General features: G+C 43.0%; 1 protein-coding gene across 2 annotated transcripts in view; it reads left to right on the top strand.

Annotated features, from left to right (window-relative positions):
* Positions 1–22,683, top strand: part of CORO1B (coronin 1B) — a 626,540-nt gene that overhangs the window by 412,971 nt on the left and 190,886 nt on the right. For both annotated transcript variants that reach the window (XM_044084070.1, XM_044084068.1), the window contains exon 5: positions 7,441–7,622. In XM_044084070.1, the coding sequence (XP_043940005.1) occupies positions 7,441–7,622 (182 nt within the window). The remainder of the gene's footprint in view (positions 1–7,440; positions 7,623–22,683) is intronic.

Genomic DNA, 22,683 nt, shown 5'->3' on the forward strand with positions numbered 1-22,683 from the left:
CCCCCCCTTCCCTGTTGTACAAAAGTCCTGCTGAAGATTCAGCAATACAAGCCAAAAATATTGCTGGTGACTCCCTATTGGCCAAGGCAGCACTGGTTCTCCCTCCTTTTGTCACTAGCCAAGGGCAGTCATCACATGTTGCCTCACAAGGTGGGCCTCATCACACAACAGAAGGGATCTCTTATCCAACCACACCTGCAAACTCTGACTAACCTTGTGGGTGATAAACCTTTGATCCCATTTAGAGACCGTTACTTAGAGGACAGGCTGGCTGTCCTGCAGGAGGCCAGGAAACCCACTACCAGGAGATTCCATTTATCCAAATGGAGAAGGATCTCCACTTGATGTCTTTACATCTAGACTCCTTTCAGGTGGCTATGCCTCTAGTCTTGTCTTATTTGTGTGAGCTCCTAAAGTCTGAACTTTCATACTCCTCATTGAAAGTCCGTTTGTCAGCTGTCTCATCTTCCTTACCTCTCAATCCACCATTACTATCCAGATTAGTGGTGAAGCTTCATCTCACAGGGGGTCCTTCACATCAGACCACCAAGGAAACTCATCCCTCCTCCTTGGGATTTGAATTTTATTCTGGAAAAAAATCATTACTGCTCCATTTGAACAGCAGCTTCAGCCACCTTAAAGATGTGCACTTGGAAAACAGTGATGTTCTTCATCTCACATTGCTGCAGTCCTTACACTTGGGTAGTCCGCTGTCCACGGTCGGCCCGAATATCAAAGTATAAGGCTGACGTCGGTCAGGGCGCATTTAACTGACGTCAGGACGTCAGGGTACAAATGCGCATGACCGGCGTCATATCCTCAGTCTTTTTTGCCGCATGGTCCGATGCAGAAGCAGCATTGCAAGTGCCGGTTGGCGTTCTGAGATTTTTCGATTTAGAAGTTTCAGACCGAGTTCAAAGTTGGCTAAGTACCCGTTGGGAATATTTTTGTTTTTTCTTGCCTCAGTCATTTACCGGATGTCAGAAAAAGTTAATAATTGCGTTTCTTGTGGGAAACAGATACCGCATAGAGATTATCATACTTTGTGTATTCCTTGCTTAGGGCCTGAGCACGACGTTGTTGGCTGTCGCTCTTGTGCTAGATTTAATAAACGCACTATAAAGAGAAGGTTGGATTGTGCAAGGTTAGTCTTTGGGAAGCGGTGCAATTATAAAATGCCGTCGGATGCTCCGACGCCCGCTTCCTCGAAGAAGCGCAAGGACAAGACAGTTAAGCCTAGGCTAGAAGAACCGTCTGTGCCAGACGCCGGTTCTTTAGAGGTGTCGGTGGAGCCGGTGGCTCCACCGGAGATTTCTTTGTGTTCCCAGAGTGAGACTTTATTATTGCAAGATGTGGCCTCTCGGGAGGCAAGTCAGGCTGAGGGGGCTTCTCAGGTTACTGTACTCCCCTCCCTTCCTAAGGTGGCTAGGCCCTCTCCTTCTGTTACTAAGGCTTCTCCCAGGGGCAGGCCAGGTTTAGCTTCAGTTGGTGTTACCCCTAGCTCTTCAGGTACTATGCCCAAGAAGCATATGCTTAAAATGGCAGAAGATTTGATTACTTTGATTAGGGGTTCTATGCCCCCTCCTGCTAAGAGACCTAGGGTGGAGCCTGAGCTGGGGGGTTTTGAGCAAGCTTCAGATGTTTCAGAGTCTTCGGCTGAAGACTTGCAGGAGTACTCTCCTTATTCTGATTCTGATGTGGATGATTCTACTCCTTCTGCTACTCCTCCTGAGGATTTTTCTTTTTCAGAAACTCTTCATTCCATGAAGGAGCATTTTAAGTGGGAAGGTCAGGACTTCTCTGATTCCAGGAAAAGGCTTGGGAATTTCTGTTTTTACCCCAACATAGGCCTTTGGCTATACCTCCTGTTTTGGATGTAGTGGAAGATGTTTTTACAGAGGCTTCTCTTAATCCTGATTCTTTGCCTCCTGCTCCTGTTAAGCCGGATAGGTATTACAGGGTGCCTGACGTTCACAAGTATCTTTTTAAAAGTCCTAGGGCAGACCCAGAAACTGTTAGCCAGGGGCCTAAAGGTGTTAAGGCTTCTGTTGTTAAGAATCCGGTTCCTACAGATAAGGAGGCTAGGGCCTTGGATAGATGGGGAAAGAAAGTTTATACTTCTTCCACTCTTGCTATAAGGGCTCTGAATTGCCAGTTTCACATGTTGAAATACCAAAACTATCTCCTTTCACAATTGAAGTCTAAGGTTGATGCTCTGGCAGTTGGTATTGATTGTAAAGAGTTGCAAGATTTAGTCCATGTTTCTGAACAGGTGGGTAAGCATTCTTTGCAATGTGGTTTTGATGCTGTACAGGCCTCGTCTAGGGTGGCTGCCACTGGGACTGTTCTTCGCAGGCACGCCTGGCTGAGGGATCAGAATTTGTCTGATCATGTTAAAACAAGGATTTTAGATGCTCCTTTACAATCTGACGTGTTGTTTGGGCCTCCTGTTGAGACAGTCTTAAAGAAAATGGAAGACAAGGCTAAGTCTATGCAGACTGTTAAAGATTTTTTGCAAGTCCAGCCTCCAAAGTTTAGTAGAAATTGGCCTACTAAGGGGTGGACGTATCCTTCTTATGATTCCCAGTCTAGGGGTAGATCTAGACGTGGTAAGGGCAGAGCTCAGGGCTCTTTCAGGCCTAGAACAGGGAGTTCTCCTGCACAGGCTTCGGTGAGGGCAGGGGTCAGTCCTTTCGTAAACAGACCCAATGACCTACCTTTTCAGCTGCCAGAGCCTGCTCGTCTGGCAGCACCTTTGGGAGGAAGGTTGGCACTCTTCAAAGAAAATTGGAGTTTAATTACCCAGGACAGATGGGTATTGGATATCATACACCACGGCTACAGGTTTTATTTCCATACCTTGCCTCCTTTCAAAGGCATGCCAGACGTTCCTCCTCAACAAAGAATAGAGGCTCACAGACAGGTTTCTCTGTTGCTCCAACTAGGGGCCATACAGCCGGTCCCTCTGCCAGAAGTGGGCCTAGGATTTTATTCTCGCCTGTTCCTAGTACCACAGAAGGGGAACACGTGGAGACCAATTTTGGATTTATCTATCCTCAACACTTATCTGGACATTCCCATGTTCAAAATGTTGACGTTGCAGCAGCTTTTACCTCTGCTGGGCAAAGATCATTGGATGGTAACTTTGGATCTCAAGGAGGCTTACCTTCATGTTCCTATCAGACTCAGTTGCAGAAAGTATCTGCGTTTTCGAGCTGGGACTTCTCACTATCAGTTCTCTGCATTGCCCTTTGGCTTATCTACTGCGCCCAGAGTGTTCACGAAAGTTCTGGCTCCAGTGATAGCTTTCTTCAGACTAAAAGGAATACAGATCTATCCTTATTTGGACGACTGCCTAATTCTGGCTCAAGGAAGGGAAGAGCTTCTTCGTCATTTGGAGTATGTGATAGCAGTGCTAAGATGCCTAGGGTATTCTGTGAACGAAATAAAGTCCAGTCTAGTACCCTCTCAAGACATGTGCTTTCTGGGTGTGAGACTGAATACAGCAGCACAGATGGCCTTTTTAACCCCGGACAAACAAAAGAGTCTATCCCTTTACTTCCATCAACTATCTCATCAGTCCGGGCTGACTGCAAGGACAGTCCTTCAAGCCTTAGGGTTCATGGCATCTTGTATTCTGGTGCTTCCCAATGCCAAACTGCATATGAGGAAGCTACAATGGTATCTCAAAAATGTATGGACACAGCACTGCCAGGATCTGGACACTGTCATTCCAATAATACCTTGCATTCAGAAGGAATTTTTGTGGTGGGCTCAGGAATGTCACCTAAACAAGGGACTCTCTGTGACCCGGCCAGAGGCAAGTCAGATTTTAACGACAGATGCCTCAGACAAAGCTTGGGGAGCTCATCTGAATGGAAAATGGATACAAAACAAGTGGCCTGTCAGACTCCAACATCTACATATCAACATGAAGGAGATGTTAGCAGTCCAGTTTGCATTAATAGCTTTCAAGGAATTCCTTCTTCCAGGACAGGTGTTGATTCCAACAGACAACACAACTGTCATGTGGTACATCAACAAGCAAGGGGGAACGCATTCTTATCCTCTATGCAGGCAAACAATGATTTTGTGGGAGACTGCTCTCAGTTTACAGCTCAATCTTCAGGCAAGGTTTCTGCCAGGAGCACAGAACTCCTTAGCAGATGTGTTGAGCAGACAATTATGGATCCCCACGGTGGAAATTGGATCCTCATGTATTTCAGAAATTGACAGTGTCATGGGGAACTCCAGACATAGATCTGTTCGCTTCTCCACTAAACCATCAGCTGCCAAAGTTTTGCACAAAAAGGTTTCATCCCACAGCTTGGAAAGTGGATGCTCTTTCTTTCAATTGGAGCAATCTTCATGTGTATGCCTTTCCACCTCTGCCTCTCCTCCCAAAGGTACTTCTGAAGGTCAGACAGGACAAGCCAAGGATGATTTTAATAGCTCCAGATTGGCCTCGACAGCACTGGTACCCATTACTGAGAAGTCTAGTACGGAAGCCTCCATGGCCTTTGCCTTCGATTCCACACCTGTTGTCACAGGAAGACAGCCATTTGCTCAATGTCAAACTTCACTCTCTTCACCTAACAGCCTGGCATATTCTGTTTTGAACCATAAAGGGTCTCAACTTCCACAACAAGTTTTGAATGGGATTTTGGAAGCTAGAAGGCCTAGTACAAGGAAAGTGTACGCAGATAAATGGAAGAGATTTTTATTTTGAAGTGCAGCAAAGGATTTTGATGTTTCTGTGCCTAATTTAAGTGTGGCTCTTCAATATCTTACTGAGTTACTGGACAAAGGTTTGTCCTTCTCTTCTATTAAAGTTCATGCTGCAGCAATTTCAGCTCACTATGATTGCGACCCGCCATTGTTTTCTCATCCTTTGTTTAAGCAATTTCTTAGAGGGGCAAAGAATATAAGACCCCCACGAAGAGCTCCTACTCCTGCTTGGGATCTCAATTTTGTGTTGGAGAAACTCACTCTACAACCTTTTGAGCCTGCAGCTACTGCTGAGTTGAAATATTTATCATGGAAGACTGCTTTTTTATTGGCCATTACCTCTGCAAGAAGGGTTTCTGAATTGCAGGCCCTTATGGCAGTTGAGCCTTTCTTGATTTTCCATAAGGATAGGGTATCATTACGTACTAATCCTTCCTTTATGCCTAAGGTGGTTTCTAGTATGGCTTTAAACCAGACTATTTATTTGCCTACTTTTTATGCAAATCCCCAAAATAAAGGGGAAAAGATTTTGCACACTTTGGATGTACACAGGCAGTTGCGTTCTTATTTGGACAGGACTAAAGGGTTCAGGCAGTCTCAGCAGTTGTTTGTTTCTTTTGCTTTGAGTTCTCAGGGCAAGCCTGTGTCAAAACAAACTATTTCTAAGTGGATTGGGTTTTGCATTGCTTTCTGTTATTCCCATCATGGCAAGGAGGTTCCAGCTGGGATTAGGCCTCATTCCACTAGGGCTACTGCCACTTCCACAGCTTTTTTGAGGGGAGTGGCAACCAAGGATATTTTAGAGGCAGCTACTTGGAGTTCTGTGCATACCTTCTCTAGGCATTATCACCTGCCACTTTACTCTAAGTCCAGGGCTGGTTTTGCCACTGCGGTTTTGCAGGGCATTTTGGCAGCTCCTGCTTCCTTATAGTTAGCCATCCTCCCTTATCTCTGCTTTGGGATTCTACCCAAGTGTAAGGACTGCAGCAATGTGAGATGAAGAACATAGTACAGTTTTGTACCTACCATAAATGTAGATGTTCGAAGATCCACATTGCTGCAGTCCAATTTACCCTCCCTCCTTCCCCTCTGTACTTGGAAGTGGTTGTGTGGGTTGGGTTGTACATATTGTGTGTATTATATATATTGTACATATAGTTAGTGCAAGGGTGGTTGGTTATTTGTTTGCTGTCTTTTGGTTTTGACCTTTCTTTTTAAGGTCTTCTGACATCTGGGGCAAGAAAAGACTGAGGATATGACGCCGGTCATGCGCATTTGTACCCTGACGTCCTGACGTCAGTTAAATGCGCCCTGACCGACGTCAGCCTTATACTTTGATATTCGGGCCGATCGTGGACAGCGGACTACCCAAGTGTAAGGACTGCAGCAATGTGGATCTTCGAACATCTACATTTATGGTAGGTACAAAACTGTACTTTTCTTGTAGCTTTAACTTCAGCTAGAAGAGTCTCAGAGTTAAAAGCACTCATGGCTAACCCACCTTACCTCATATTTCATAAGGATATGGTATTTGTACAAACACCTCCTTCATGCCTAAAGTAGTTAATTAACTATCCCTTATCCAATCTATTGATTTACCTACTTTTTTTCCTTCACCACAGAATGACAGTGAGATTGTGCTCCATTCCCTTGATGTTCACAGACAACTCAGATTCTACCTGGAAAAGACTAAGAACATCAGAAAGTCTAGCCACTTGTTTGTATACTTCCGCCCCAAGGCTCGGGGAAAAGCTGTGTCCAAACAAAGAATTTTTTCATGGATTTCCAAAACAATTTCTTTCTGCTTCGACTTCCATGGCAAACAATTGCCGTACACAGTGAGAGCCTACTCAACCAGGGCTGTGGCCTCCTCAGGGGCATTCTTTAAAGGGCTAGATGCCTCCACCATTTTAGAGGCAGTTGCATGGTCTTCATTCCACACTTTCACTAAACATTATAAACTCGACTACATCTCTAGGGCTAGGGCAGGATTTGCTAAAGCAGTCCTCCATGGATTATTGGAGAATGCATCCTCTTCCACCTCCTATAACACATGTTGAGCTTTGGTACTCTACCTCATGTTAGAGTACTGCAACGTGAGAATAGAAGGACATAAAACAGTTGTGTAAAATCTTACCATAACCATATGTGTCCTTCTCTTCCATGTTGCAGTATTCCTATCCCACCCTCCTAACCCCTCTAGGACCTTTTCCCTTTCTGGATGGCATCCTTATCAGCTTAGCTCAGACTGTTGTCTGACTGGGGCATTCACTTCTGAGGTCTGTGCATGTGGATGTCACATTTATGGCCCATGGTTTATGGTCCCTGCATGTGACGTCCCACATGCCATTCAGCAGCCAGGCTAAGCTTTTGTATATGAGCCAGACATTTGGGTCATCTCAGGCGGAAGATCCCTCATGTTAGAATACTGCAACATGGGAGAGAAGGACATCTATGGTTATGGTTTAGATTTTACACAACTATTCTTTCTCATGTTTACAGCTAGAGAATCACAAAGCAGGAAGAGTGTCAGGTGAGCTTAAGGAAAAAAGTCTGCTTTCTGAGTGATTGGTGTATTCTCAGATATTCAGCCAAAGCAGAGCTTTACAGTACAGGGAAGCTTAGGAAAGGGACTGCCCCTGCATGTTTTGTTGTGTTTGAGCCCACTGTATTTGGAATATGTATTTGTAATGCGTCTCTTGTCTTTCCTAGGATGTGATAATGTGATCATCATTTGGAATGTTGGCACAGGGGAGGAGCTGTACACATTGAGAGACCAACACCCTGACTTGATCTACAGTGCTTCTTGGAATCGCAATGGGAGTTTGATATGCACAGCATGCAAGGACAAGAGTATCCGAGTGCTTGACCCTCGTAAGGAGGAGATTGTCCTGGTATGCCCTCCCTTACAGTGTGACCTCATTTTTTCCTTAATTATTGAAGAACCAGCTGCAGAAATGTTTAAGTAGTAGCACATTCTTAGAGTGTCCTGTAGTAATCAGAGGTTTAGCTGGAGAGCTTCATGTGCTTGAGACAAAACCCAAGGTACACAGACACCTGTACAGTGCATCTGATGGTAGAACACGTCTGTTGCCTTGATGCCTTCAGAAGTCCTGGCACTGTCAGCATCTCTGATTCAGGAGTGTAAATCATGGATGCATTTGTATGGCAAACATAAAGAATTGCTGTGAATGTATAATATGGCTTTCAAATGACTCACATTAGTCTGTGATAAGTTATTGAAAATGCACAGGAAGATATTTCATTTGCATTACTAGAAGTGTAATTTCTCACTGTTTTTATCCTAATCCTATAGACATGGGGATATGCTAGAGTTGTTTTAGGATGTAGTAGTCTTGAGGTAGAATTCAGACTTATGCATATAGTAACTGTCAAAATGACTTTACCTAATTTCTTCTTGTAATTCTGCTCTGTGGCATAGAGGAATGGAGCCCTGGCCCAGACAACTCAAATTCATTTAGCAGTACAAATCTTGGGGAAGCCAGGTGTAGCAGGATGGGAGTGAGCTGCGTTCTTCTGTTCACACATCCCATTAGGAGGGTTTTGGGGTTCCTGCGGTCTGTACTGGTGGAAGTTGAGGCTTGTATCCCTGGCTGCAGGCATACCGCTGTTTTGTTTTTCTGTGTGGTAGGAGTTGCTTGAGCAGGTCAGCATCATAATAGATGATTTCTGCGAAATCCTGCTTACTCCACATAGTTAGGGCTTCCCTTTCCTCTTCATTCCATAATACCCATCCCTCACTGCACATCTGATGCACACCTCCACACTGTCATGGGATCATAGGAGATTACTAGGTTATAGATGCAGAGGTCATTTTCAGCCTGGCCGTTTCATCCCAATGTAATGCCATGAAAATGTTAACATTACTCAAGATTGCATTTAGTGATGACTGCCCACATCCATGAGGGTTGTGTGCACTATCCCTGGTAAGAATTTACAGTACCCTATCCACTTTTCCAGGTTTCTCTTGAACAATGTCATAGAGGTGCTTTCTTTCACATAAATTGGTAGCCTGTTCCAAGGATGCAGCAGTTGCTGAGATCTTAGAAGTGATGGCCTCCTCCCCATATGAAAGACCATTAAAATATGTTTTTCCCATGGAGAGGGAGGGGCTCTTAACAGGATTTTGCCATATCCCTCCAACTTTTGGAAAGGGGAAGGAAAGAAGTGAATGACTGGGCTAATGGGGGGGGGGGGGCATGTGTCAGTGAAGTGACAGTTGGGGCTAAAAAAAATATTCTCTGTACTTTGTGTGTCTCCTAGTGTAACTTTTTAAATGGTCAGTGTGCACACTAATTCATTGGTTCTTGGATTCTGCCACAGTGAGCCTTCCTCAAACCAATGGAAAGCTGTTGAGCTTCCCTTGTGTAAGTACCTTGGGTATGACCACTCTGTACAAGCCACATATTCTACAGTGTACAGATGCATACTGACCCCGATTTTACTCACACACCATATATAAAGTAATCAGGATTTAATTTAATATATTATTATTATTATTACTTTGCAGTCAGGTATATGTATTTTTTTAACTTCCACCTGTGTTCAGCCTGATTGATTCCACATAAAACTGTTACTGAATAGCTGATGGGTGTAAGTGTAATGTCAGGATGGCTTCAGACTGAACTGTCTACAAAGCAAGCACATCGTGTGCCATGCATTTTTCCATAACTAACTTGTGAGCATTTAAAGGCATGCTACATATACTGCATCCCCTCTTTTTAATTCTAAAACTTATACTTATTGTGTATATAGTAAGGTAGCATCAGTAACCTTAACTCTGTTCTGAGCATGCTGTATGCCTTTTATATCAAATTTGCACACTTACAAGTTGATCAATCCATCCAAAGTAATAGTTTCTATGCACATCTAAACATTTTAATGCATGCAGCTTGTCAAGAGTTTAGTACTGTGATTAGCTTTCAAGGAGTCCTTATATCTGGCTGGTTTCTACACTGAGTTTCCAAATCTGCCATGTTTAGCAGGACTATTTATAGCTTGGACGTACTGCACCAAAGCTTCACGTGGAGATAATACTTAAGGAGTCTCTACCTGTAATGACTAATACAGTTTTTGTGGGTTTTTTTTTTTTCTTGTGACAGGACTGGTGTGACGCTTCTTTTTTTTGTTTTTATTCTTTGAACCTCATCTCATATAGATGTCTGCAACTCTTTTGTACAGCTTTCCAACTTCAAGAACAACATAGGATCTTGGTTTGATTGCTTTTCTAATATCTTCAGGTTCAGACTGCAAACTTTCTTATTATATAGTCTTGTTCTGTCTCCAGCTTGTAAATTTGTACTCTTCTACAGTTTCTTTCACAACAGTATTTGTCTCTCTTGACTTTCTGTTTTGTTTTGTTTTCTCTATTTTCAGTTACAGTACTGAGGCCTGAAAATTAAGTAGATAATTTGATTTTCAGCCTTCTTCCCATTGTCAGCTGAGCTAATGAGAGACTGAGTACCTGCAGTAGAATGTTCTTGAATCCAAAGCTGCAAGATGATACTCTGTATAGCTTTTACTGCATATAAATCTCTTTCATGTGCTACAGTACTGTTCTGATAGATGATCATCACAGGATTCTTTGCTGCAGTACAATTCCTTATCCATAGTAGTCACCCATAGGTGGGTGTTCACATATTCAACTGCGACTTCCAGAGGTTTTGGTTATCTATAGCACAGAAGGTGATCTCTCCTAGCTTCAGATTACAGCTGATGCACTATTAAAATGGGAGTGCAGTCCACAATATCCTCACTTTTTTGTACTCCAAAATTCGTATTTGTTAGTCTGTGTTTCAGTCCCTTTCAGCCAGCTTCCATAGCCGTAAATACCCATTTGGGAATCTTTTTTGTTTTTATATTCTAATTTGACTGTTTTATTCAGAGTGCGGAATTTTAAACTTGGACTTAACTAGGATTGCCACCTTTTGTAAAGGTCAAAAATGGAGTATAGCCCAACTCCATCCACTTTCAAGCCAATTTTGTCTCCTAAATGGGTGTGTGTGTGTGTGTGTGTGTGTGTGTGTGTGTGTGTGTGTGTGTGTGTGTGTGTGTGTGTGTGTGTGTGTGTGTGAGAGGTGGAGTGTCTCTTTGTTTTTAGGTCCTTCTCCGACTTCACTGCTTCACATTAATGTAGTGTGTCTGTATTTAAAAAAAATGAAGCAACATTTTAAGACATTGCAATGTTCTATTTGAGCTGCCAAACAGAATACCCTAAGTTTTTGTACATTGATTTCCAAACTACTGGGCAATTGTTCTGATTTCCGGATAGTGCAGAAAAAAAACAGATGGCAGCCCTAGTCTTATTTGGATTGTTTGGTTCCCGGGTCCATGATGTCCGCAGAAAAATTAGCTGGCACTTGTGCCTGTGGAAGGTAGAGTCAGCAAAAGTTTTCTATCTACAGTGCCTCTTTCATCTGTTGGAGAACCACAGTGTCTCCACCTGTGAGCACAGCATGACCTTTAACAAAAGAATGCTTCACAGGAGGGTCTAAAAGGCTTTCAGCAAAATCAAAATAAATTAGTGACGTTGGTTCAGACACCTGACACGTTCTTTGGGGGAGGGGGAATTGGAGAACCTAAGATTAGTCGATGAAAAGTGGCACCTCAAAATAGAAAACATTTTTAGAAAAATGGAAAAGCCTGCAAAATGTGTTACTCAAGAGCCCAGTGGATAGAGTGCTTAGGCCTTGATGAGCCTATCCTTCCCAGAGAGGCACTTGTTCTGGGAGCACTGGCTTGTCCACTCCTGTGTCCAGTGTACACAACTATCCTAATCCCAATGGAGGCAGGCAGTGAGATTTTTTTTCTATTAGTAGCCAGGCGTTTGGTGAAGTGATTAAGACATCCCAGCCAGGCACCAGTTTTAACATTTGTAAACCAGATAATGAACTGATCTGTGTACCTTTTTTAGCCATGACTTGAGCCACAAGGCACACACTTGTATATTATTGTCACTGTGGGAAAGGGCAAAAAATATGGTTGCATAGTAAAAAAAATGTAACATGAACAGTTGTGAATAAGCATCAGAAGAGCATGATAAAAGCTGTTATATATTGCAGAAGTACATCATTTCATACAACAAATGGCCTCATAAAAATTATCTGAGAAAAAAAAAGAGCACTAAAAAAAATTGTACTGCCAACTTTCTCTGAAGGACATATGGCAGGAGTTCATAAGTGGAAACATAGCAACCGCGTTTAAAAAAAAAATCATCTAACCTGAAGGTAAACAAAAATAATCCAGCAGTAATAGTGCGATTGTTGAAAGCTCCTATTTACAGCTCATATGAATGATTGTTTCAAAGAGAAGTTGTAATTGATATGGGAAAATGTGAAATATGGCTCTTAAAGTAAAACGTGGATCAACCCAGAATCGTATATGTAAGGTACCCTCCAGAGGTCAGTCGGGTAAATAGAGTGGTTTAGTACCTGTCTCCAGGTGCCATCAACATACGTCTGACATTCTCGTCTTCAGGCTGTAACTTCACATGGGTTAATCTTCTGAGACATCCCTACCATTCTGATAGAGGTGATGCTGGAAAGCTCAACATTTGTGAAGTTTCCTCCTCCTTATTTATTCTGCTGTCTACTGTTACTTTGAGAGAACTGATGCCTTAGGGCCAGCTGTCCAATTTACTGACATCATCCCTGCCTATTTTGTCTTTGCCTGCCACAGGTTTATTAAAGGGTGTGGGACCGTTTGACACAGCACTAGTTCACAGGTGGACAATCCTTCAACCTCAGGAGATACCAAAGAGAGAGAGAGAGAGAGACCGTCTTTCCACTTTTGAGTCCTGAAAATCTGGGAGATCTCTTCTCCCCTTGATTGACACAGTGAAGGTCTTAACAGGCTTTCCCACAAGATGTGTCATTTGGAGATGGTATGAACTTAATGAGGAAGTGCTTCGGGTGGGGTGCCAAAGACATGTCCAGTGTACAAAAGATACCTTGACCTGTGATGTTGAGGAACTGAAAAGCCACAGTAGTACCACCAATGTTCAGGTACATGAGGACGTTTTTGAATCAGTTTCCGCTCAGGCTGGATTCACAGACTGAGCTCCTAGAAGCTAGATATATTTTACGAGTTGAAAAAGTTTGTAATTACCTCTGTAAAATTCCTATTGCAGATCCTACAGCAGTTTACAGCAGTTTTCATGAATGCCACTAGCAGCTCAGAAGCTAACAGTATTAAATTCTGAGACCTGAAAGTTTGAATGGCAAAACTGAATGTGCAAAGATGGGTGCATATATACCAAGTCCAAGATTACGATGCCTTGTAATGTTCCCTTTTCTCTGAAGTATGATGATCCTGGAGTTAGTATATGTAAGTAGTGGGGGTGTTGGGAGTGGAGGAGGTCTTGACCCTTCCCCCCACAAAAAAAAACTTTAAAGGAAATCTGCGATTGTCAACTGTCACAGTTACCAGTTTTTTTTAATATAATTCTGGGACTCAGAATTATGGGTCTTGGAAATTGCATTATGCATGTTGCTCAAAGCTTTAAGCCAAGGCTCAGTATACTCCTAACAAATAGAGCAGGGTCTGGCAGACAGTTTTATTCTTCTGCAGCTTTGACCTTCAATGAAGTTGATTACTATACCTACATTATAAGGCACCAAGAGAACACCCTTAAACAGGCTGAGGATATGGCGTAAGAGATGCAAGATGAGGCTATAAAAGACAGAATTACTAGGCTTGCCTAAACAACTTGTACAGTGGGTAAGCATATGTGGGCATAATGCCACAGCCAAGGTCACAGCAGTAAGATGTGCATGGCTAAGAAACCATATGGTAGCAGAGTGGGTCAAGCGGCAGATGATTAACACCCTTGGATGACAATTTACTGTTTGGTCCCCCTTCTCACACACACACACACACACACACACACACACACACACACACACACACAAACCCTCAAAAAATTAAAAGAGAAAGGAAACGTCATGCAGTCTGTTAAACAAGTTATTTCATCTGGCCTCAGATAAAGCGGGAACAGCTCTAATGAATGCCTTTCTATAGAAAGCAGTCCAAGAGGGACCCATTAAGCTGAGCTAGGTCCGACTCTAAACCAGTTACAAGTGGCGTTCCCCAGGGCTCAGTCCTAGGACCCCTCCTGTTCGGCATGTACTTCTCAGAGGTACAGGCAAGCACGGGAGGACTATGGCTGACCAAGTTCACAGACAACTGCAAACTAGGGGCTATAATTGACTCTCCGACTGACACAGACATCCTCCAAAAGGGTCTCACTGAGACCGATACCTGGTGTCAAAATCATGGCCTCAAGCTAAATGCCAAAAAGTGCATAGTCATCCCCTTTGGAAAAAACAAAGTACCCACAAACTGCCGCATAGTTGGTAGTCCCCTAAATACGGAAGACATAAGGGATCTGGGGACCCAAGTAGATAGTAATCTCACCTTTGATAATCACATTGCCAAAGTGGTTAGAAAATCCTTCTACGTGGCCCACCTAATCACAAAAGGGTTCGCATCCAGATCAAAAGAAGTCATTGTGCCCCTCTACTCATCACTAATCACTCATCAGACCCATCATAGAGTACAACACCCCATTTAGGATGTACCTTACAAGACACCTGCAGCAGCTGGAAAGACCACAGAAGTACCTCACCAAGAGGATCACTGGCCTCAAACAGATGCCCTATGCAGCTCGACTGAAGAAACTCCAGCTGTCCTCGGTTGCATACTGCCTACTCAGAGGTGATCGCTGCCTGACATACAAGGCCATGTCCAACCCAGAATTGATGGACATGCTCCACCTAAAGAAAACCTTATCCCCTCGAGCCACACGCTCTAGGGATCTAAACCTCACCACAAAAATAAATAGGACATGCTGGAGGGATAGATTGCAGTCCCAGAGACTTCCATGCTTTGAAACAAGATTCCAATCTACATTAGGCAGAGCCCCTTCCTAACACTCTTCAAAAGCAACCTTGACGAGTGGATGGGAAACAGAAAGTTTACCTCGGGGATCACTTCAGTGGCTCTGCTGGACAGAGGCACAGGGAACTAATCTAAGGGGGCGGCGAAAGCCTATACATTCTGGCTAGGCTTATAAATGCCATCAGGCAGATAGCCTAGTACCTACCTATGAACCTGTGAAAGAAACAGGCATGGAAGACTGCAAAGGCAATCAGTAAAATAGGAAGAGTCTTTTTTTTTTTTCCTCTGGACACCAGTGGACAGTACTGACTGTTTCCACCTCCCACCTTCACCTGTACACCCCCCTAGCTGTTGCCGACTCCTGTTAGCCCACATTCTGGAAGGGAGGTTGGCCCACTTTAAAGAATGCTGGTTTTCAGCAACTGTAAAGAAATACTTAAGGAAGTTCATCAGGCTGCTAGATAAGTCAAAGCTTTTCCTCCTTTGTAGAAAGGCCGTGTCTACCTGTCTCCATATGAAGAGAAACTAGAATGACCAGTCTAGAAACAGCACCTTAGGCTAATAGAGAGATTTCCTCCCCTGAAGTAACATAGAACGGAATTTTATTTTTAGAATTTTTTTTCTAATTCCAGACTGAGATGGCCCTTTGAGGTCTAGTCTGCATCTCTCTAGAATGAATAGATTTCTAAGAGTTTCCAAGTTCAAAATGCTAATGTTATTTTTTAAATTTTGGTCTGCTTGCCAACTACTTTTCCCATAGTTCCCAGTGTGTCCCTTGTGCTATAAGTATCGGAGAAATTCAGATGGTGGTCTTAGCAGGTAATAAAAGGATATCTGTTATACTCCTAAAAACAAGTAGATATCAATTATAGATAGATTGGATCTAGCTTGAGAGACCCACATGGACCTGCTGAAGGGGCAGGGCAGGGCAGCTGGAGGGCAGTCATGTTCAAGAAGCATATCAACCTGATGGAAGTGATGGATTTTCAAGACAGCCTAACACTCTGGAACCATGAAGGTCATATCCTTTGTGATGTGGTATATGAACAAAAAGAGGGCAGCTTGTGCAGGCTAGAAGTGAAAGCCCAGGAAATAGCCTTTTACCTGGGCCTTCACCTTCACGCTTCCTACTTCCCTTCACATCAGAGCCGAGCAGCAGACTAGCTAAACAAGTCAGTGATAAATGATTACAAGTAGAGATCTGAATCCTTCTGTTTTCCAGGAGCTTAACAGAAGGTGGGCACATCAGGGGTAGGTTTTTTGCTTCAAAGATGAAAGTGCCACCTGAGGAGATTTGTTTCAGCTACTGGTGCAGGGAAGCTTGGGCAGTAAATGCATTTTTCATCTCATGGATAATGTAACTTTTGTCTGCCTTGCAATCCATACCCACAATCTCCATGATGCTGCAGAGAAGGCCAGAATGCATGGAATGAAAATGATCTTGGTAGTCCTTGTGTAGTACACCTAGCCATGTTACTCCATTGAGGATTAGGTGACTTGAGAGGGACCAATGCTCCTCCTTTAGACCTCTGCCCTGCTAGCTCAGCAGGAAGGATCGCGAGTACATCCCAGCTGAAAGAGTTTGAAGCTAGAAGCATGAATAATCTCTGTGTGATCTCATTCAATGACACTGGGCTGATCTTAGCCAGATGTCCTTCAAGGACATCATCTCTGAGGAAGTGCTGCTGATTCTGCAGGAGGTAAGAAGGCCTAGTGCCAGAGAATCATGTTTAGCTAAAGCAAAGATGTTTCTTTTGTGGTTTGAACCTAGGGCTGGCACTTCAGATAAAGCCACAGAGCCAGAAGTCTTTAGATATCTGTCCAAGCTCTTTTAGTAGGAACTTTTCTTAAGGTGCATCTCTGTGCCATTGCATCACATCTCCCCATGGATCCCCCATCCTACTCAATATTAAAGCTGTTTCACAAGGGTGTCCTCAACTTAAATCTACCTAAAATGGCAGCCCTTCCTCCTTGAGGCTTTAGGTTTATCCATTAAAGGCCAACTGTACCCCATCTAAGCCCATCTTCTCAGTGGGCCCCAAGTTCTTGCAGTGATTGCCTTATTTTTGCTGACAATCACCTCAGGTATAAGTATCTGAGAGTTTCAAGCCCACGTGTGCAAAATTCCATGCACTTTGTGGGCAAACTGAGCCCACGAACTAACTCTTCATTCATGCAAAACATAGAGCTGGCACTTAATTTAGTAGCCTATTTTCTACCTAGCTCTCGGAACAAGGCTGAAAGGGTGTTGCATCTTTCAGATTTTTAAAGACATGTTAGGTATTACCTGTTAAGTAAAGATTTCATGCAGTATGAGCAGTTATTTGTGTCCTTCACATCAGGCAAACCCATTTTTATAAGTTGCGAGTAAACTGCATCGCCTTTTGTTATGAATCCATTGAGAAATAGTGTCCAACCAGATCCCATTTTATCGGGGCAGTTGGAATCTCAACAGTTTTTTGTAGACCGTATCAGATTATAGTGCTTGTGAGGCAACCACATAGAAAACCAAGCACATGTTTTTCCAATTAACGTAAGCCAAACCTTTGAACAGGGCAAGCATTGTTATTTATGTCCTTCAGAACCTGCTGTAGTTTCGTCTTCAGCAGTGGGGTAGCCACTTTAGCACTTTTCCTATTGCTGAGAGAGATTATACAAAACAGTGATTCCTGCAGTGAAAACAGTACTGTTGTGTGAGAGAGTATTTGCCATAACATTAGATGTTCAGGTAATGTCAGTAGTGTAGTATAATCTCATGTTATCTTTCCCCTTTATGCCCTATGCTGTGATTGAATCTTTCAGACATTCCACATGAGAGAGCCTGAAGATATGGGGACCAATCATTTTAGTTTCCCAGAGATTTTACAGAACAGGGGAGGAGAAGGTCCATTTGTTTTTGCTCCACCAGTAACAGTGTGTACTGGCAGGCAACTGTCCAGCCAAAAACACAAAGATAGTCTGGCTCCTTGGTATACAGGCACAAAGCCTTAGCTCTGATCCAGGTGACCCAAGATTGAGTAGCAGATTAGGCACTGGAGGAGCTGATCAGAGATTGGGAGTGATTGACCAGTATCAACTCATCCATCGTGTGGAGAGGGAGGCAGTTCATCCCACCGCACAACAGACCCTAGTGGAGAAGACATGCACTGCAGGCAGCATTTAGCACTGGCCTTTGTGGGATGTGTGCAGTAATCTGCACATCTGCATGGGAAGGCATAGCAGGCTGTCACATATGCAAGCACATGTCAGCCAGTGGCAGAGGGGTTAGGGCTATATGAACAAAGCACCTGATAACTGCATAGATGACAGCCTCTCGCAATCAGCTCTCACTGCACTGGAGAATAGTTAGGCTGAATGATTACAGAATGGCTGATGGTTGGCAGGCAGCAATTGAAGAATGATGCGGTGGAAATGAAGATGATGCAAGCTATTCTCCCTTTTCATCCTTGCATTAGCGACATTTTGGCTTAGGAGAAGAGACAGACACCTTATGAAGAATGTCTGAAATCTATAGAGGTTATACCAGAAGCCAGACATCTGCCTTTAGTGAATTTTAAAAAATAAGAATTGTGCTGCAGCAGTGACTCTGCTCCTACAGGACTTTTTCATACTTGTCCATTTGACTGAAAATTATATGAACTGTTTGGATACGACATGCTCTAACTCCCACTTACATGTAAATCTTCTGAATGTCTGACTTTTATATTGTGAGCCATTGTTGAATATATGATCTTCAGCTGTTCCCTGATCTCAAGAACTTTAAAGCCAGCTCTGTAGCTTAGAGGGATAAACCCCTGGCAAGGGACAATGAGAGTGAGGGGATGTTGCCAACTGGTCCATCCTGGGGTGGAGGGAGGCAGCTCTGGCCATATGGGTCACACTTACTGGATGCATTTGGTGTTTATCCTGTGGACCTTGAGCCTAGTGATCCCATGCTCTTACGTGCAAGTCGCACAGCAGAAAAGAAATCAGTTTGTGCAAGCATTCTTCCCCTTGGAGGGCAGCTATAGCAGAGCTTGGAAGAGCTATAGGGAGGAAGATTCTTCACCAGGGGAGAGGATTGACTGGCCCGCAGGGATCATCAAGATGACCCACCTCGCAACCACCCAATTCTGACTGCAGAGCAGACAAGCTTAAGGGGATTCCCAGCCAGGCTTGACTGGGCTGTAGTACTCTCACCATGCCCAGGGATTCTTGGCTCCCATAACTTTGGAACAAATGGGCTGATTGGGTGCTGATAGAGGGGCCATTGGCTTTCACCTGCACTAATCATACTTCCACTGCCTTTTGTATTTTGATTATATTAGAGTGCTTGGAATAATAATAGACACACGCAAAGTACAGTACTGCTTTGACCAGGAGCAAATCAGTTTCTTCTGTCCCATGAATGATATTGTACTGTTTGTGCCAGCATCTCTTCCTTTGCATTGTTAGTATGGTATGCACTGCTGAGAGTAAAACTTTTGCAGCACTTGCCCTATTTAAGTCAACATTCCTAGCCAATACATTGTATCTCTTAAGTTTCCTTTATGCAGAGCTGTTCCCAGATGTCATTTGCACTCTCGCAGTCATTTGTCTTCTTATTTGGTTAAGAGCTAATCTTGTCAGCTTTGAACATTAAGTCCCAGAGACTACTTATCGTTTTTTTAAGGGAAAAGTAGGACTGAATGTTTTTTCCTTGGTGGTGATTTTTGCTCACTTCATCCTTTCATTATAATGTCTTTTTTTTTTTTTTATTTCCAATTCAGTGTTAACATCTCTGAAATTCTTTTGTTCTTTTTTTTATTGATACCAGCAGTGTTATCCAAAGAATCCATACTTTTCCTTCTAGGAGTTCTTCATACTTCTCTGGAAAATGTGCTCCTTTCAACCACTGTGTTATTTTTTTGCCTTGTTTGTATTTCACTTTCAAGTTAAACTTCTGTAGATTAAATAACATCTTCTGCAGTCTCTGTGATGCTTTGTAGAAAAACTTTCTGAATATGTTTTACAATGGTCTGAGTTTTTTCGCCCAAACTTGTTTACTATCAACCTTTTCACTGAATTTATTGCATCCAAACACTACTGCTTACAGTGGCTATACACTCAAACATATATATTTATGCTAAGCTACATAGTCAGCTGTTCTTCATCTATCCAAACCTACCAGTTTTCTGCCAAGTTTCCTTGAAGTGAAAGAATTCTTGGTGGTTTCATTTGGACAGTTTTCTGCTGTAAGTTGTACGTCACTGTTGCAGGTGTCTTGTAAGGTACATCCTAAATGGGGCGTTGTACTGTATGATGGGTCTGATGAGTGATGAGTAGAGGGGCACAAGACTGTTTAAAACAAATGTATTTCTTCACATCAGAAGACAAATATATTTTCCTAGTTTGAGAGTCTTATTGTGGTGTCTGGATGGTGAATAAGGCAAACACTGTTGATGTGATCTGACCTCCATAAAGTCTATATTCAACATGAGATCTTTAGAAAGCAAGTTCTTCACTTGACATGCATGATCTTGAAACCAACGCTTTAATATTTAAAGATGTATATACCCCATATTCTACAGCAAATTTCAGACTTGGACTTCATTTGAGCTGGACCAACTTCTATACAGTGTCTGCTCTTGTTATTTGAGAAACACATGGCTAGTGCATTTGCCCACATTAGACTTTACATTTCATGTTGATTCATACAGACAAAAGGACAGTCAGACTTTTTCTTGTGTACTGTAGGCTAGAAATCATGCATTTATTGTGGCCATTTATAGCTTTCACTCCATAGGTCCAGTGCTGTCTGACTCTTCCTTGATTCAAGTATTGTGAAGCTACAGGAGGAGTCTTGGTATCAGGCTGTCCTAGTGTTGTCTTTCATTTCAGGTGCAAACATCAGAATCAAATGAAGTACTCCATGAGACTGCATGGCATGTTCCTATCACATAGCAGCTGACAGCGCCACTGGTGATGAAGCCCAGATAATCTTGGGGTAGGCAGCCTTTAAACATCCTAGGACTACAGGCCATCATATCTGAATCTCTGCTAGGTTGAGAGTTACATACTGTAGACCACTGACTTTGACTTTTGGCCAAAGTAAAAACCCATTGGTCATCTAAACTTTTTTGTTTAGATAGCACAGTGACAAGATAACTCTCATGTTGTATATTATTGCATTACCTGATAGGCATTAAGTTCCTTCATAGGAAATTGCTAGGCTATTGGACCTGAGGCCCTTACAAGCCTAGCCAAGAATTTAGCCCATGTTCCAGCAAGTCAACACTGTATGCCACTGTCAAGTCAGGGACACAGGTGGAATCCCGGGGTGTATTTTCTGTTCCCCATCCAGTTATCTAGGTTGCGCTTAAAAAGGTTTAATGAGGTACTCTGCTTTACGTGGAGAGGGAGTCTGTTCCACAAAAGGGGGAGTCTGTGGGACACAAATCTGTCCCGCCAACAAATCCTGTTGGTGTCACGACCAGGTTGAGGTCATGGGTGCGGGTTACTCGAGTGGAGCTTGACTTGCAGATATGCAGCAAGTCCCATCATGCCGGGGTCTGAAATTGCTTTGTATGCCAGACAGAGGTCACCTCTGAGGAGTCTGTAGGAGACTGTGTAGAGGGACAGGGCTTTATGCCTGTCTGTGTAGGGTAGATGTTTGAGGCCGTGGATTCTCTGGTTGAGGAACCTCTGTAGTCTCCCCAGCTGCTGCATGTGCTTTATGAGGTACATGCCAAAAGGGGCATTGTACTGAATAATGGGTCTTATAAGGGAAGAATGCAGGGATGCTATGACCACCTTGTCCCTTACTAATGAAGTGGGCAGTGTAGAAAGCTTTCCGTATAACACTGACAATATAGTGGTCAAAAGTCAGTTTGCTATCAACCTGGGTGCCCAAGTCCCTCACGACCTTATTGCATGCTTAGTGCCTTATTATCATGTGATAACTTCAGATAGAAAGGGCACTGTGAAGGAGTAGTAGCTAAATCTTTGCTTACCCTGTTAGTGGTCCTTGGCTTCAGTAAAGGTAATGCGTTTAACATCTTCCTTCACAGGGTTGTTAGAACTACTGTAGATAGTCATTCAGTAAGGAATCATAGAACAGGATTCAGAATGTGGATTATGTAACTGCACTTTTCGTAAACCTCATATGTTCTACATAGCTCCAGTGAGGATGTAAGTGTTAGACAAGGTAGGATATGTTTTGCATGCTTCCCCTGCCATCATCATTACTACTCAACATGTTAATAAAGGTAATGAGATCAGAGAACTGTCATGCATTTCATAGCCATTGGTGGTCTGCACTATTTCTCATACCTCTTCAACCTCATGAAGAGGAAGACAAATAATTACTAATAATAGTATGATGACTCAGTCAAGGAAGGATGCCTCATCCACAGCTTTACAACACTAAAATGCTATATATATTTGTATGTTTCTGAGTGACAATGTATAGTCCTGTAAGGAATCCATAAAGTCATATGCTTACCCATTGACCTTTTGCTTAGGGGCAGAAAGAACCGAAAAGCTATGTTCTAAGATTGTTCTAGGCAGTAATGTCCTTCCTTTGTGCTGGGCAACAACTTGTGTTAAGCTTACACATGAAACAGTGTTTTGCTAGGATAGTAGTCCACTGGACCACTGAAAGCTGAGAAATGCAATAGATTGCTGAAAAGGACTGTAGGTGCCTAAATTCAATAGGATCCAGGGGATGCAGCAAAGAAGTATCTTTGTTGATAGGCTATCAGCACTCTAGAGAGGTTACTTTTCCTCTTCAAGTCTGTAGATTTATTGATGCTCAGCAAAGATTTTTTTTTTGGAATTTCTCCTCTGCGAAGTCATGCAGAGAAACCTAAACTTCATGCCTATTGCAGTGATCATGGCATCTCAGCATGATGACATCAGTTAAGCAACCCAAGTGTCTCATGAATCTAGTTATAGGTTCATAGGTTTATACTAGGCTATCTGCCCCAAGGCATTTATAAGCCTAGCCCGAATTTTTGTGGCTTACGCCACCCCTTATGTGAAAAAATACTGTACCCATTAATTTGTTGTGCCTCTGTC

This window comes from Protopterus annectens, chromosome 9.part0 (assembly GCF_019279795.1).
Source record: "Protopterus annectens isolate FY-2018-M chromosome 9.part0, PAN1.0, whole genome shotgun sequence".
Lineage (NCBI taxonomy): Eukaryota > Metazoa > Chordata > Ceratodontiformes > Protopteridae > Protopterus > Protopterus annectens.